The 16,063-nt window shown below is 30.9% G+C and overlaps 4 protein-coding genes and 1 long non-coding RNA gene across 8 annotated transcripts in view; 2 read left to right on the top strand and 3 right to left on the bottom strand.

The window, feature by feature from the left end:
• The window catches only part of LOC140750583 (pancreatic triacylglycerol lipase), a 36,423-nt gene extending 32,325 nt beyond the window's left edge, over positions 1-4,098 (top strand). For both annotated transcript variants that reach the window (XM_073084225.1, XM_073084223.1), the window contains exons 9-15: positions 12-87; positions 556-692; positions 1,625-1,686; positions 1,925-2,001; positions 2,093-2,162; positions 2,258-2,382; positions 3,283-4,098. In XM_073084225.1, coding sequence (XP_072940326.1) covers positions 12-87; positions 556-692; positions 1,625-1,686; positions 1,925-2,001; positions 2,093-2,162; positions 2,258-2,382; positions 3,283-3,388 — 653 coding nt within the window. In that variant the 3' untranslated portion in view covers positions 3,389-4,098. The remainder of the gene's footprint in view (positions 1-11; positions 88-555; positions 693-1,624; positions 1,687-1,924; positions 2,002-2,092; positions 2,163-2,257; positions 2,383-3,282) is intronic.
• Positions 4,099-4,209: 111 nt separating this feature from the next.
• LOC140750582 (uncharacterized) lies at positions 4,210-5,854 on the top strand. The gene is made up of 2 exons (XR_012103228.1): positions 4,210-4,875; positions 5,640-5,854. It is a non-coding gene; the product is annotated as an uncharacterized LOC140750582 (long non-coding RNA).
• Positions 5,792-6,583, bottom strand: mRpL20 (mitochondrial ribosomal protein L20). 2 transcript variants are annotated; one of them, XM_073084221.1, is made up of 2 exons: positions 6,446-6,583; positions 5,792-6,333 (listed from the first exon to the last, which is right to left on the bottom strand). In XM_073084221.1, the coding sequence occupies exon 2, from the start codon at positions 6,329-6,331 to the stop codon at positions 5,858-5,860; it is 474 nt and encodes a 157-aa protein (XP_072940322.1). In that variant the 5' UTR covers positions 6,332-6,333; positions 6,446-6,583; the 3' UTR covers positions 5,792-5,857. The 2 variants fall into 2 exon arrangements, with proteins under 2 accessions (XP_072940322.1, XP_072940323.1); XM_073084222.1 differs by having other exon boundaries at positions 6,439-6,459.
• An 8-nt stretch (positions 6,584-6,591) lies between these two features.
• Positions 6,592-8,226, bottom strand: LOC140750580 (uncharacterized). Of its 2 annotated transcripts, XM_073084219.1 has the most exons (6): positions 8,077-8,226; positions 7,866-7,992; positions 7,555-7,768; positions 7,318-7,454; positions 7,031-7,184; positions 6,592-6,786 (listed from the first exon to the last, which is right to left on the bottom strand). In XM_073084219.1, the coding sequence occupies exons 1-6, from the start codon at positions 8,174-8,176 to the stop codon at positions 6,592-6,594; spliced, it is 927 nt and encodes a 308-aa protein (XP_072940320.1). In that variant the 5' UTR covers positions 8,177-8,226. The 2 variants fall into 2 exon arrangements, with proteins under 2 accessions (XP_072940320.1, XP_072940321.1); XM_073084220.1 differs by lacking the exon at positions 7,866-7,992 and having other exon boundaries at positions 8,035-8,171.
• Positions 8,227-9,578: 1,352 nt separating this feature from the next.
• On the bottom strand, positions 9,579-14,815 carry SCOT (Succinyl-CoA:3-ketoacid CoA transferase). The gene is made up of 9 exons (XM_073084311.1): positions 14,455-14,815; positions 12,551-12,764; positions 11,970-12,088; positions 11,475-11,615; positions 10,771-11,191; positions 10,539-10,694; positions 10,333-10,454; positions 10,084-10,254; positions 9,579-9,753 (listed from the first exon to the last, which is right to left on the bottom strand). The coding sequence occupies exons 1-9, from the start codon at positions 14,530-14,532 to the stop codon at positions 9,601-9,603; spliced, it is 1,575 nt and encodes a 524-aa protein (XP_072940412.1). The 5' UTR covers positions 14,533-14,815; the 3' UTR covers positions 9,579-9,600.
• Positions 14,816-16,063: the final 1,248 nt, after the last annotated feature.

The raw sequence follows: 16,063 nt of genomic DNA, 5'->3' as shown, positions 1-16,063 counted from the left end.
CATGTTTTCAGGACACCAATGTCCATCATATCAACATTTTTTGAGCGGAAAATGCTTTCATTGTGGTCACGGATGTGCAATTATGGGGTAAGTAAAGAAATTCGAGTATCATAAAAGAGTTTGAGTAAAGAATTTCACTATAAATTCTAAATTCTAGTACAAATAATTATGCTCTTAAGTTAGTCCCAAATATAAATATTGTTAATATATTTATAATGAATAATAAAAATAAATAACATAGTACTTCAACATTCTAAATTGCTGACAGTCACTAAATAAATGTCAAACAACATTTACCGGCAGGAAATAGCAAACAACTGCGACGTAACGACCAAGATAATAAAAAACAAATACTATAAAAAACAGAACTTACTTTGAAACCATTTTTTTTATTTATAATAGCAATACCTATATACATACTGTATAATATGATGTAGGTATTATTAATTTTTTAAGCAGGAGCGTCAGTACCATCAAACGATCTCAGTATTAAAAGAATGCTAAAAGTATATTTTACGAGTATATAATCACATAAAAATAAATGTTTTTTTACAGATTTCATGCAGATAGTACACCAGGCTTAATCACAAACAAGAATAACCAATCTGAGAATGAAGTGTACCCTTCCGAAGAACAAGAGACTATTGGGGCAAAATATTTTCTTAACACAGGAAAAGAATTTCCATTTTGCCGTAAGTTTTATAGTACCTTTATTCCTTTGTCAATGGACTTTTTTTAAGCTGTTGACAAGCTTTAGTTTTATCGATAAAAAATATGAAAATTCATAATGTTTTCCTTGTAGTTGAATTTGTACCACTGCAACCTAAAGAACAGGTATATTAAAATTGTATAAATCGACTCTATCGAGCGACAATTGCTCCAAGGTTTTACCTAACATTCAAGTAAAACTACTTTTGCAGAACTTACAAGTTACCTACAATATTATAACATTCTGCGAAAGAAAATATAATTAATATACATAGAATATTTTTCAAAATAAAAAAATATCGCCATTAGCATGATTTATGATAAGTTAATTTAACTCTACATAATTACTTATGAAAAATGGTTTCACGATGACTGCATTTAGAATTAATTAATTATGATATTTTATAATTAATTACATTTTAATTATTAATTTTAATAATATATAACAAACTAATAAAAATCGGCCGTGAATATAAGCAGTGTAAATATACCGTGGATCCGTCATGAAATTTTGAAAAGTGGTCAAATCAGTTCAGTACCCTTACCAGGAGTTTTTAAGTTTTAACAAATACGACTGTTTTGGTATTTGTTTACGTATTTGCCCATACAAATTCCAATCAGCGTCCCTAGCGGATTGTGTCAGAACTAAGAGATCGTATGGGCCAATACATAAACAAATACCAAAACAGTCATATTGGTCGAAACGTAAAAACTCCTGGTAAGGGTACAAGTCGACGACGGAGCTATCACCGCCATACCCATTTTTTTAGCGTGATGCAATTTCGGTTAAAACTTATGTTAGAATCTTAGTATCTTCTCTTCGAAATAAAGTTGTCGTTGAATAAAACAAGTAAACCTAATTATGTATAGCAAAATCATACACTACATTAAACAAATGTTGTATTTTATTTTTCAGAAAGACATTATAAAATTGCTATTCACTTAGCAAATCCAAAAGGAGCGGAGTCTTGGGTACAGGTATAAAGCAAAAGATTTTATTTAAATGCTATATTCCATAAAAATGTTCGGCAAAAGTCCTTCGGTCCTGTCTGATCGTTTATGTACCTACGTTACTTGCTACTACTACTCGTGTCCTAAAAGGCACAAACGGAAAAATCATAATGCTGACGAATGACTTCATTGTTTCTTAAAAAAATGTTACAATTAAAAAATAAAAAGTCTGTCTTTCATTATATGTTAAAAATTAATTTCACAGGGATTCTTAAAGGTAACTTTGATGTCTGATCGTGGAGTAATACGAGGAATGGATCTTACTCCGAACAATTATGTCAAGTAAGGATAATCTTCAATTATATTAATACTCATAATAACATAAAATTTAATTATTATCACGTATTCGTCATTTTCCCTTTTATGTTTTCAGACTAGAACACGGCACTTCTTATGCTATTGTAGTCACTCATCCAATGGATTTGGGTGGTAAAGTTAGAAAGGTACGTGTTACATGGATAAATCTATAATTGCACGAACCTCTTTATTTGTAATCATTATAATAATAGGTAATTTAAAAAAATGTATTTTTTCGTAGGTGGAGTTATCGTGGGAGTACGATATGAATGTACTGGAACCACGATCTCTATGCATTCTCTGGTGTAACGACCGGCTGTATGTCAAATCCGTACTTGTCGATCAAATGGAATTACCAAGTAGAGGGTATGAAATAATTTTTAACCGATACTTTTACAAATATCACTTACCAATGGTGACTTATGACATAAAGATGCTCCTTCGTTACCGCTGGCCCAGGGGCATTGGAAAATGTTAAGCGCTAATGTTTTCTGGTTTGAAAACTGTCATAAGAGAGGGATACTTAATAGTTCCAACTTCAGACCCCAGATATGATTCTAATGCTATATGATGTGCATTATAGATGTCCATTGCAGGCAGATTCCATTTACATGGACTGTTTGCTCATATGCTACTTTTACGATATGAAAAGACTTAGGTGAATCAACAACTCACGAATCTGGGACAAACTACAACACTGCCGACTAACCCTCGATAACCGGCATCAATTTTCATACCATTCATGTCCATGTAATTAGAATGCTAATAAATGTCACGGACATCGGCAGATTTTAGAGCGCACAGGTTAAGTACTTAGGATTATTGCGTAGTCGGCGAGACCTCGTTACGCGTTAATTAATATGTCAATAATCCGTAATTTATGTAATCCAGAGGAAGGTACCAATTTATTATTACCTATTTTACCTATGTTACACAGTTAACATTTAGATAATAATAAAATTTAAATGCAATGGCATTGTAATTCTGCACTCTAATTTTAACGACCCATTAATGCTTAACTGCTCTCAAAATAAAAAGGTAATGGTATATTATAATAATGGATTGGTAGAGTAGGTAAGACTTGGTAATACAGGAGTATACTTCCTAGGTATCTTGAATAAATAAGAATCTTAGAAAATATTATGAAAACACTTAAGACTTATTTACGATATTACTCGTATCGTACGCCGTTAGAGCAAGATAACTTGAATGAGAATCCCTGATCCCTATTATATGGTGTAATTAAACAAAATGTTTTTCTTGCAGCAAACGAAACGTTGACTTCAGCAGCAAGTTATGTACACCAAAACGCGAATTTGCTGAAATACCCAATCGAGGGTCTGCAAGTTTTTATGACAACTGCGGCAGGTAGCTATAGCTGTGCCATACAGAAAATGGTAAAGACTGTTATAAGCCTTAAGGGTCAAAGTGAAAAGACACTAACGAAAAACCTAAGGCCAATGTGTGGTGTGAAACTCTCAGTGATATTGTGAACTTTGTCTATATTTAATTTATAAATAGGCTATCGACTTCAAATTTTTGTTTAGTCTATAAGTTGTATATGTACATTAATAAACATTCTTGTAAAACTTACATACCTACATGTAGGTACAAAATACAAATTATTTCATAAGTTTTACAATTATGTACATATGTATCAACATTTAGATTTTATTTCTATAATTTCTTGTCGTTTCCACTTTTGAACTTGTAAGAATGTTAGTTTCCTTAATGATATCTATAGTAATTATTGGATTATAATATTGCATGAATGCTGTATACTTGCAATCCACTTGTTCTTCAATATATTGATGTGAAATATGATATTCTCAAAATTAATCATAGACCTCAATTATCTCTTAATTTGGTGGAATAACATATTGAGGTTTACGATAACTACCAGAATTCAGTGATATATTTGGGTTCGTATATTTAGTAACAGTACCTTTTCTATCGACACTATTTTGTCTATATGTCTATATTTTCTACCTACCTATATAATTAACATTGTACTTTTCGAATAATTTATTGTACATAATTACGAATTTATACAAAAAAATATACATATTTATTTATACAACATTTCAATGACTTTCTCTCTTTAACCCGCTTAGATCGACAGGTACACAGAGGTCATCCTTTTAATATCCGTTTACACAAAATAAATTAATAGTGTAATGAAAACAACTAAACAATCATTTATTATATTTCACGATAATTGTTGATTTAATAAATTAGACTACAGAGCAACACAACTTAAAACTTGTGTTGTGTCGTCAAAATAAATTGCGTAAAACATTCCTAATAATTTTATGTAACTAAAGAACGAGTATTCATTGTAGACCGAAATATTTTAAGTACAAATCAAATAGATTTTACATCAATTAGTTATTGATGCAAATAAGTTTTATGTTTTGCTATTCTGTAAATCGTAAATATATCGCATCATAATATAAATTGGCTGAAAACACGTAATGCAATTGCCATTTAATAATAGAAAAAAATGCAAAGTCTTTATTTACACTCTTTGATTGACCGTTGTCTCTGAAAGGCAAAAAGCCAAAGCCGTAAAATACCATTAAAAAAAATTGACCGTTGTCAAATTCTTGTGTGTGATTGTCATCTGTCACCATGCAGTCAAACTCAGTTGACAAAAGACAGCTGATATTCCGAAATGTTGATTACGATTAGATAATTATTAAATTTGAAAAGACGAACCAACAATTAATAAAGTAAGAATATTCACTTAAAAAGTTGTTCTGCCATGTCCTCTATAACATCAAAATTAGTTTTAGGCTCATCGTGCGCAGTAACAGCCGGTATTGTGACTTATGTTCATATGAAACAACAAGCAGACAGGTAAAAATATATAATAAATGTTTTCAACACTTATATCACTTACACACATACACAAAGATAAATAAGCAAGCACCGAACCACACCCATAACTGATGTCTAAATCATTTCATCATTTAGAGGTTGTCAGACATCTAAATTACAATCTCTGGTGGGCTAGGGACTGGAACCCTTTGCATAATATAGTATCACCATTGTAATATTAAGACTTGCAAAAGCATGGAGTTTCAAATGTGCAAACAAACAATACTTCTTACAAAATAATAAAACGGATTTATTTATGTTAATGTGTAGAGGTTAAAAAAAACTTTAATGGATATATTTCGTTCACTTGTTTGCAATACAAAAATGTTAAGGATAAAAAATGTAATATACAAAATGTTAAGTGCTAAATATTGATTGTGTACATCTCAATGAATTGATTTCGTTGGACTACATTAGCTGATTGGCCTTGAGAAAGTTGTTTGAAGCAAGATACTGTGTGCATACTGACTTAGGTGATCACGCCATTAGATTTAGATCCTGGTCACATGCACCAGTACACTACATCAGAGTCTGGTCATTCACCAAACAATGCTGTTAATATAAAAGCTTTTAACTTATATATTAGACCTGAAGATGTTAATGACATTCAACCATTTTAACAATTACTTTCATTGCCATAAGCTTACTGATGTGAGTACAGGTTGACTTATGGTTGTATTGACTATAAAAATATATTGATGTAAAAATGTTTGTCGTTTACTGAAGAATTGTTTATTTTTCAGAGAAAAAATGCATGAAGGTGTCGTAAGAGATATGGAGCGACAACAAAAACGGAAAATAGAAAACCTGTACATATTAGAAAAACAAAATGAATTAGCCAAGCAAATGAAAAAAGAATTAAGTAATTCGTAGTGCACGAGGAACAATAAAAAACTTGTATAATTTTAGGCTAAACATTTATTATAGATTATTTAACTAATATAATTCTAAAAACCAAGGTCTACTTCTTTTCCTTCAACCAAGCCTCTAACATTACATCCTTAAGGTTTAAATTAACTCCTGTAGGAGGTGATTTATCGGCATCCTTAAAGCCATCGAGATCCAGTTTATTTTTAGCTACTGCAGCAAGACATTCAAATGTCCGTGGCTCCCATGACGCTAAGTCTGAGAGGGATTTACGATCTAACATAATATTAGATCTGTCCAAGCCTTCTTTGAGTGTAAATGGAGATATATTATGTTGTTCGCATGCCGCTGTTATCCTTGCGTTCCACAGATCCTTCATATCTTGTTTTTTCAACTTCCGCCCGTAACTCGCATAAACTAAAGCACGATGAACATTGCGTACTGCAACCGAGTAAAGGTTTCTGCGACGGCCGATGTAGTGTGCAGCTAATTTGAAAATCCTCCTTTTTCTCCAAAACTCATCCGGACCACGGACTCTAACCCAATTAGATACCGTTAAGAACACCATATCTAAAAAACAGGAAACGCTTTTTGTTTATAGAATAGTTTTGTATACATAAAATGGTCAAACAAAGTTTAAACACCGAAAATAAAGTTAAATAAACGATAAATTACTTCTAACCTATGCTGGATGCTCTTTCAAAAGTCAATCTGACAATGTCAATGCAATGCAAGTGATATTAGCGACTTTTTTTACATTCTTGTTGGTAGATACTAGTTTTTTAGCCAGGCCCTTAATTTGAACGTTATATTATCCAATTAAGTTATTTAATTATCGTTATCAAATTTTGTGTACGTTTCTCCGCCATCGCCTTCTTCTTGACAGTACATATATGACCCACTAGATGCATCAAAATCATCGTTAACTGGCATTAAATGTCGCACGCTAACTCGTTTATTTCCACAACAAACTCCTGAATATGCTTTGTTTGTGTTAATACATATAAATTTTAACAACAACGCCTGTAAGAGGAAAATATAATTACAGTTTTCTAAGCTAGTAAGGTATTTTATAGTTTCATAGACATTTTATTAAAATGTTTGAGATGTTGTTGTATATCTGTTTCCACATTACTCAGTCATAGCTTTGACAATGAAGAATTTTCTGAAAAATACATTTTATTTTACGTTATCCTAAAATATGTTTTACTTTGTTCATTATTTAAAATACATTATGCAATAGTATTTTGACTTATAATAAAAATACCTCAATTATAATTATTGATAAAAATAAAATCAAATGAGCGTTCATGGAGATCATAACAATGCGATACATAAAATCACCGCATCCAGCTGTATTTATTGAATATGTTCCCAATTCTTTTAGATAATTTGATATACATGATCCACTTTTGCAGCAACTAAAAAACAAAATAAATTTTAGGTGTTTATTGATTATAAAGGTTTATTAAGGTATAACTTCGCGAGAGAACTTCGGTACATAAACATCACTAAAACAAACATGAATTCAATTTTAAATATACGAGTACGAACCTGAAAGGCACACTGTCCGTTTCACTCTTAGACGATACTTTTCTGCCATGTACATCTCGTTTGTTGACTGAGTCCCATTCATAATCACGTATTTTATCATGCCACTCCAAGTCAAACCAATCCTTGTAAGATTTAAGCTAGAAATTAATATGAAATATTTAAAATGTACGTATTCAACGTTTTTATTGTATTAAATCAATAGTTTAAATTTGATTTCTCATAACAAATTGTATTTACCCCACAACACTTTAAGGACCATTGTAAATTATCTACAACATGTTTATATTTGGGTACGGTCCTATAATATTTGATCCCACTGTATATGTTTTTCAAAATTATATCATGGCAAGAGTTCATCGTCCGAATACACAAAATAACGCCAATAATATTAATTATTATTATCCAGAATATTGATAGCCATAAAGGACAACACAAAACCTTGGCTTTATGACTGCAATAAAAGAAGATAACTCGTTGAAAACACTAAAACTACGATAATAGCAATCTTATGTAAAGTATATCATAGCAATAATGTAACAATTACTAACTCGATAGTCCTGCCCGTGGCAATAGAGTACAATATAAAAACATTAGTAGGAAACATAAGTAACCCAGACAGAAGCGTAAAAGCATTAACCAAATCCGTTCCAGTCATAAGTAACATGTCGCCTATACCTACAAAAACAAATAATAATGCAAAGTAATCTCAGTTAGTACCTTTTTGTGAATTTAGTGCTTCAAATGTTCAAATATACTTACAAAAAAATATAAGCAGGGACCACGTTAAAGCAAACATAGAAATAAGCCATAATAAACAAGCAGCCCAAGTCACAAAAGGATGATTAGTATTTTTATACATTAAACCTGAAATAAACCCTTGAAAAGGTTTTCACAAAAACGACACAAAATTCAAATCTACTTATAAATGTCAATATTATCTACGAAGAATGTCATAGATTGTCTCTGCAGATTATTAATGAATAGTGAATACACTAAAGCTAGAAACAGATTGTCGACAGTAGTGTTCTATTAACGAATATCCAATCCAAATTGGAGGTTTTTTATAATTTTTATAAATGTTTTTACACACACTACAGAGAACGAAACAGAGGCAAATTTAACTAAACGAATTTGGAACTGAAATAACCTTATATGAAACAAGTTATCAAAAATGGAATCTAATAGGCACGCAATATAAAAAATAAAACAAATACATTTATTAAAATATTATTTAATAGTAAAAAGTAGAGGTGTAAAAGTAACGAGAAAAAGCAAACCCGTATGTATTCGTTACTATAAAAATGAGTACTCGTTACTTTCGTATCGTTACGTTACTCGTTACTTTTTGATACCTCAGAGGTTCAGTATGATAACCCAACGAAACGAATCGTATCGTTCATTTGGTACGAGTGTATCAGTGTAGTGTAGAACTGGAAATGATGAACTATTGAGTAAATACCTAGAATATTATAATAGGTAGTATTAATGGAATCTCTAATTCATAATGAAATACCAACACTAAGTCAAAGTTATTTATTGTATTGACATTTAAACAAATAAATCTTTTATTTTGAACCTGAAATTAGACATTATTAAATAAAAACATATTTTAAACAACATAAATAGTTTGTTCTCATGAAATTAGTCATATTAAATAAAATAAAATTTCACATAATACTAATATAAATCGAGGAACGAAATCGTGCGAGTAACGAAATTCATTCAGTAGTAACGTTTCGTTACTCGGTACCAGAGAGCGCACCCGTTACTTAGTACCGAATACATACGGTTTGTTACAGGTCTAGTAAAAAGTGTACAATCATAAAAATTGACTACAAGTGATAAGTAAGTATAAATATATTATATATTTTGTGTAATTAATGCTAACAAAATGCTCTATACAAGATCTACTTTCGTTAAAATACGGGTATAACAGTAAAAAAAACAATATTTAAATTAATCCAAATACATAATTATCCTTATTCCTTATTTGACTTAGATACGTCCTTACTTTAAATACAAAAAAGGTAAATGCGGACCGCTTGATCGTTTTCATCAATTAATCAATCCTAAAATTAAGTCCCTTTTAATTTTGGATTAGGATTGATTGGAATTTTTTTTTTATTATATACATGGCGTTACCGTTGAAAATTCAAGGAAGGACGAATATCAGATCCGCGATCTCCAATCATAATGTTTCAAAAAGGTAAATAATTTATCGAACACATTAAAATCATAATTGAATGATCAAACCAATAAAATTCCGTAACATACATATTATAATCAATTTTCTTGTTTAGTAATATCTCCCATTGGCTTAAGGTTTGGAGAAACATTAAATTCACATCCAGTTGTAGCAACAATGTCTTCTACGGTCACTCCTTCAGCTAATTCTGTTAGTGTGAACCCCTTTTCTTTGTCTACTTCCATTACACACTGAAAATTTTTTAAAAATAATAGTTATTTGTTTTTATGAAACATGAAAATTCATTACAATATTTTTTTCTTAGTAAGATATTGTTGAGTTTATGTTCTATAAAAAAAAATGGCATAAGAAATAAGTGCCGCATGTATTTTAATATATTTAATGGCAATGCATCATAAGGTACATTATACAGAAGAGGAGCCCATGGTATGAAATTTTAAAACAATGTTATGTGGTCACTAATATCTTAATATAGTATAACTACTGATACATATAACACTTAGCAATAAAAATATTATGATGGTTAGAAGTAGACATTAATAAATATTTGTTGGACATACCTTCTCTGTAATGATTAAATCCACACAATTCTTTCCCGTTATTGGTAGGTTGCATTCACGAATAATTTTGTGACCCCCATCTTTGGCCGAGTGTTCCATAGTAACCACAACTTTTGTCTTTGGAGCCGAAACAAGATCCATAGCTCCTCCCATTCCTTTCACCATCTTACCCTGAAAAAAAAATTAAAGATTACTTAAAAATATTAAACTTCTAGTATGTGATGTTAATGTACCTAATATTTCACTTACGGGAATCATCCAGTTAGCTAAATCTCCATATTGCGACACCTGCATGGCGCCTAGTATAGTAAGATCTATGTGTCCTCCACGAATCATAGCAAAACTATCATCCGATGAGAAGAATGCTCCACCTTTAGAAAAAACATCAATTAAAAACCTCTTTTCTTTTACATGAATAAGTAATATAAGTACATAGAGTACATAGAAATGCTAACCTGGCAGTATAGTAACAGTCTCCTTTCCAGCATTAACCAAATCTGGATCAATTTTATCTTCTGTGGGGAAAGGTCCAAGTCCCAAAATACCATTTTCAGACTGCAATGAAACATTAATATTTTTCGGTATGTAATTACTTGCCAGCATGGGAATACCTGGAAGAAATTATTTTTATTTATTTCAATAAAGTCATACAGATGAACCTTAAAAATAAAAAAGACAAAAGCATACCAATTCCAAGATTAGCGTGCATCCCATCCTTAAATTCCAAAGCAGCTCGTTTGATGATCTTTTCTCTTAATGAATCCGTTTTTTTTTCCTTTTTCTGAGCTTCAGGTTTTGTAACTGTTCTTCTCTCAATACGCTTTTCAAATTTCTCTCCTAAAATGACTCTATCCACATAAATGGATGGAATATGTACTGAATCGGGTTCAATTTCATCAACAATCTCCTCCACTTCAACTATTGTGATTCTAGCAGCTTTGCACATAGTTGGGTTCAAATTACGTGCTGTTCTTCTGAATAGCAAATTCCCGTATTTGTCAGCTCTCCAGGCTTTTATCAAGGCAAAGTCACCAGTAATTGCTTCTTCCATAACATAATTTTGACCATTGAACTCTTTAACACTTCGAGGAGAGCTGGGTATAGCAATCTATAACATAAAATATTTTTTCAAAACAATATATAAATTAAATAGGTATAGTTGACAGGCAGAGAATGCTATATAGCATTAAGTCCGACTTTGTGCCTTTACATTTCTGTAAGGTTCATAAAGAATAAATAAATAGTCCGCGCCAAACTGCTAGTCTGCTCTGAACTTGTTGCGAGCAGTCATACAATTTGCTATGGCGATGCGATTCATTTCTATATTCAGAGCAGACTGGCAGTTTTATGCGGACAATACTTGTAACAAAACAAGAATACTTTTGACTAACCTTTCCATCTTTCGTATATTTGATTGGTGCACCACCTTCGTGAATCAAGGTCCCATAGCCAGTGGGGGTGAAAAAGGCAGGTATGCCAGCACCACCGGCTCGAATCCTTTCAGACAATGTACCTTGGGGTGTCAACTCCAGCTAGAAATTATTCATATGGCTGTATTAAGAAAATAAAATCAGTTTGTAGATAAGGGCAGAATCAAATTATATGGCCAATTTTTCTAATTTAAAATGTATATAATTTTGGATGGAATTATGAATATTTGTGATTGTGACATGCTTAGATACTGGTAATATTAGCTTATAACAACCATCCTTTAATGTAAATTTTCAAACGAAATTCTTACAATCCAGAATTTATGACATCTCAGTGTGTTTTTATTTGACAAAATAAATTATCATCGCAGTATAATCAGTATAGTCAGTTTTCCAAAAGGTATCATATTTTTGGACTTAGCTGCAAAAATTCATTCTAATAATGTCAATATTTACCTCTAATTCTCCACTTAAGTATTGTCTTTCAAATTCTGCATTTTCCCCAACATACGATGAGATCATTCTCTTCACCTGTTTACTTTTGAGCAGGATTCCCAAGCCAAAATCTTCCACTCCTACATAAAGATAGGCATTAAAATTAAATTACAATTAATTTTGGAAACTACATAGAAGTTATGATAACCCAGAAGTATTTTCACCCATATAATTTTGTAGTCTATGTTCTGTCGACATTAAAGGTGGTTAGGTTGGAAATCTATGTGGTACATTAAAGCTACAAATGCCACTCCAATCTGTTTAAAGAGTGTGGTAAGAGAGACACTATGTAGCATTTTATATGTTACATTAGACTAGGTTTTGATGTGCAACAGTTACTACAATTGTTAGACCATGAGTACCAAAACATACAATTATAATCTTTGAATTTACAGCCATATTATGAATATAATGTAACACTTAGCTGAGTTTTTTAACAACTGTAGTCTGCCACCACACACTATTTAGGCCTCATTATTTAGATTTCAATCGGAACAGTAAAAATAATTATAATAAAATAATTTTAAAATACTTGCACCAACCTGCATTATTGGACACCACGGTAAGACCCGACGCTTTTTTATTATGAAGCGCTTGAATAAGGTTCTCGGGAATCCCACACAAACCAAAGCCTCCAACAAGAATTTTCGATCCATCACCAATGTCCTTCACAGCTTCATTTACGTTATCAAAGATTTTATTACTTTTCTTCACTGTGCTGTACGATGCACTTGACAATATCCGTAAGAAGTTTACCTAATGCACACAAAGTGTTATAGTTTGTATTAAATATAATTTATATTTCCTTAAGTTTTAATATTTCTTTTTTTGTTTAAATTATATTTTTGTATATATTGTATATAGATTTATAGTTTGTAAATAGTTAGATAGATTATATTTTGTGAATTTAATTAATTGTGATAAAAATAAATGATTATTAAAAAATTAAAAAATAGTACATTACAATACGAGGACGAAAAATTTTTTTCTGACAAGTGTGAGTTTGCAGGCCGAGCCGCAGGCGAGGACTGCAATCACACGAGTCAGAAAAACATTTTTCGTCCGCGTGTTGTATAAAATTTTATATTACGGGGTCGGAAATGGGGGTTTTGCGCACGCGAAGCGTGCGTAAAACGTCCATTTACGCACGCCGTGATATAAATAAATATAATTAGAGTTGTAAAAATATGATACGATGGAATTAAATTGAATAATTTTTCATATTTATATAGTTTAAAAATATTACTGTTATTGTTGTTGTGGATTAAACTTTTGAATATCCCACCACAATCACAAACAACCTTCCTACAAACTGTCAATGTCAAAATTCTGCTATCGATTGTAAAAATCGATTAGTTAGTTAGTTAGTTTTGTAGATAACTTAGATAATCGATTTTTCTTTCAAATTTCATCATATTTTTGAAACAATGATTAGGTGGAATTAATGCAAGGAGATAAAAATGTTCAGCTATGTTCAATGTACACTGTATTCCTAGTGTGTGTTTTGTAATATACCTACATTATATTGTTAAATTGGACGGCAAAGTAATATCTCTTAGAAAGAAAAGGAAAACGCTAGTTCCTATTAAGTGGTTTTATTGTAAGCAGTGCTAGTGAAATATTTTTACATATGCCTACAATATATATTATACTATAATATGAAAAAAAGATTTAATTGGGAGTATAAAATAATGTTCAAATCTGCTCAACTGACATAATGTGGACTGCCACAAATCGGTAATAAAAATATACCTAGATCACCTGCCACTGTGTCAGATGTCAGTTTACACGCAAAGAAGTATTTCTTTGCGTTTTACGACAGAACATTTATTAAAGATACATAATAAAGTAAAATAAGTAAATACTACCCGGGTGCGATAACATAAGACCTGAGTATTATGACGTCACAAAGGAATCTTTGACAAATTACAATTAATGACAAATAAAAAACTAAAATCAAATTTAAGGCCTTAGAAGTTATTAATAACAGTATAACTTTATTTAAAATGAAGTTTTTACATCTAATTATGAGTGCGCAAGGGTTGTAATGAAGTTGATGTTACTATACAGAAGCTATGCGTACTTCTTAATTAAATTTTTACTTTATTTATTTGACTGTACATACCGGTTCAGAAATTAATCGATTTAACTATACTCTATGGTTGAATCGATGTTTCGTGAAACTTCTTAAAGAGTAAGACCTAAATAAATTCTAATAATAATTTTAACCCTTTCCATTCCATACGTAGTTATGGTATGGACATATTTTGTCTTTCATATATTAAGTATTTATTGTATTTGTTACCATTATTTTAATAGGCACGATAAAATTACAACTAAATAAATATAAATGTTCCACCGAACTATAACATAACCACATTTTTATAGGATATTATCTTTACCTTCGTTACTAACATAATAAAATATAAAACTTGGTTGAACTTACCTTTGATACATTATAAACCTTTAATTTCAATGGTAAGTCCATTTGGCACATAAAAAGTTTTCGTGTTATTCCAGCCATCGTTTATATTCACTTTGCCACCTTACTACAAGCTCCACTGGCGGTTGTGCCGGGCCGGGCTCAATATACAATATAAAATCGCGTTGCTACAATGATTTTACAAAATGTAGATAACGTAGTTCGTAATAATATTGTGCACAGATTGTTGATCAGCATGTGAGCACTGTCACTTAGGCGCGATAAAATGATAAGGACCTAAAATACTTTGTTTATGTAGCAGTATACCGTATCGCGAATTCAGAGTTATTTATAATGAAATACATAACAAGGTCAACGAGACGGGGCGCTCGCTAACATACCAGTTTTATTACACTTAAATGTATTTATTTATGTAAATAAATTAACCTGTTTTACTCCATGTATATAGATGTGACAGTTTTAATATTATTCACACTACACTGTAAAGATAAATGGAGTTTTAATCACGGTTTTATCAAATTTCTTTCTCTTATTTGTTTCTCTGTTCGATACACATATTTTTTTATTATTACTTTGCTGGAATTCGCATGGCTTTAAATTAGACATAAGTACAAGTATGTAAATACAACAACATTTTGCTATGAGTTATGTGACTAGCACAAATTTCTATTTCTATCATCTGAGTCTAGAATCCTATGGTTGTAAGTTGACACCACCACCACAACTAAACAATATAATATGTTGTTCAGTTGTAGTGGTGGTTGGAATCCAACACGACATACTATTATTATGTCGTATTGGATTCGTTATGCAACATTTAGGTACTTACTCGACCAATCCAGGCGAATACTCGCGAATACTTACATAGTTTACCTGGGTTTATCGGGCGGATCGTTCTTAAATAATGTTTTATTCTTGCATTAGACTTATTTTGTCTTTTGTCCACAAGTATATACCTACTTACTATAATCCTGGGTGATACAAATAAGTATTTACTATAGCCCAAGTTCTTTAGGGTAGGTACGAGTATTTCACATCATTTCAGCATCACTATCGCACTCCTGGGTATGGGTCTCTTCTCAGAAAGTATTTGTCTTAATTTCATTTATTTTTAATTAAGTAACATAGAAAGAAATAAACAATAATTTTTAATGTAAAATTAGTTACATTACAAACAAATAAATAGGAAAATTCCTAGGAGAAATTTCTCCTAGGAATTTTCCTATTTATTTGTTTCATTACCTACTTATTATAAATGTTTTATGACGATGTTTTTCTTAACTATGTTTGTTGTTTGTTTTTAATGCGAACTTTATTATGCATCGTGTTTTGATCTGAGATCTATGTAAGATAATATATAATAAGAAAGAGAGCATTTAATAATTTTCCAAAGAAGATAAAATAATATGACATTAATACTAAATAAGCAGTTGCGAAATGATATCCGCTTTCTATTATTTAGGTACCTAATTACCTACCTCCATATATGTTTTATTATACATGTTTTATTACATACATATATATATTTTACATTTTACTTCAATATTGAAATAAATAACAATCACTTTTTTTAAATAATTTCTTTATTAACTCTAGCGACTGTACATTGTAA

This window comes from Epargyreus clarus, unplaced genomic scaffold (assembly GCF_041222505.1).
Source record: "Epargyreus clarus isolate Ecla_fem2 unplaced genomic scaffold, WU_Ecla_fem_2.2 ptg000021l, whole genome shotgun sequence".
Lineage (NCBI taxonomy): Eukaryota > Metazoa > Arthropoda > Insecta > Lepidoptera > Hesperiidae > Epargyreus > Epargyreus clarus.
The sequence above is the reverse complement of the archived record's forward strand: the minus strand, read 5'-3'. Positions and strand labels throughout refer to the sequence as shown.

Bases quoted from the DNA above. Each gene is read 5' to 3' on its own strand.
- mRpL20 (XM_073084221.1), bottom strand. From the start codon at position 6,331: ATGGTGTTCTTAACGGTATCTAATTGGGTTAGAGTCCGTGGTCCGGAT.
- LOC140750580 (XM_073084219.1), bottom strand. From the start codon at position 8,176: ATGTATAAAAATACTAATCATCCTTTTGTGACTTGGGCTGCTTGTTTA. The intron at 7,185-7,317 runs GTTCGTACTCGT...TTTGTTTTTTAG, and splicing joins ACGGACAGTGTGCCTTTCAG to TTGCTGCAAAAGTGGATCAT. The intron at 6,787-7,030 runs GTATTTTTATTA...TTCCTCTTACAG, and splicing joins TATCAATAATTATAATTGAG to GCGTTGTTGTTAAAATTTAT.
- SCOT (XM_073084311.1), bottom strand. From the start codon at position 14,532: ATGGCTGGAATAACACGAAAACTTTTTATGTGCCAAATGGACTTACCA. The intron at 12,089-12,550 runs GTTGGTGCAAGT...ATCTTTATGTAG, and splicing joins CGTGGTGTCCAATAATGCAG to GAGTGGAAGATTTTGGCTTG. The intron at 10,255-10,332 runs GTAAGTGAAATA...TTTTTTTTTCAG, and splicing joins TAGCTAACTGGATGATTCCC to GGTAAGATGGTGAAAGGAAT.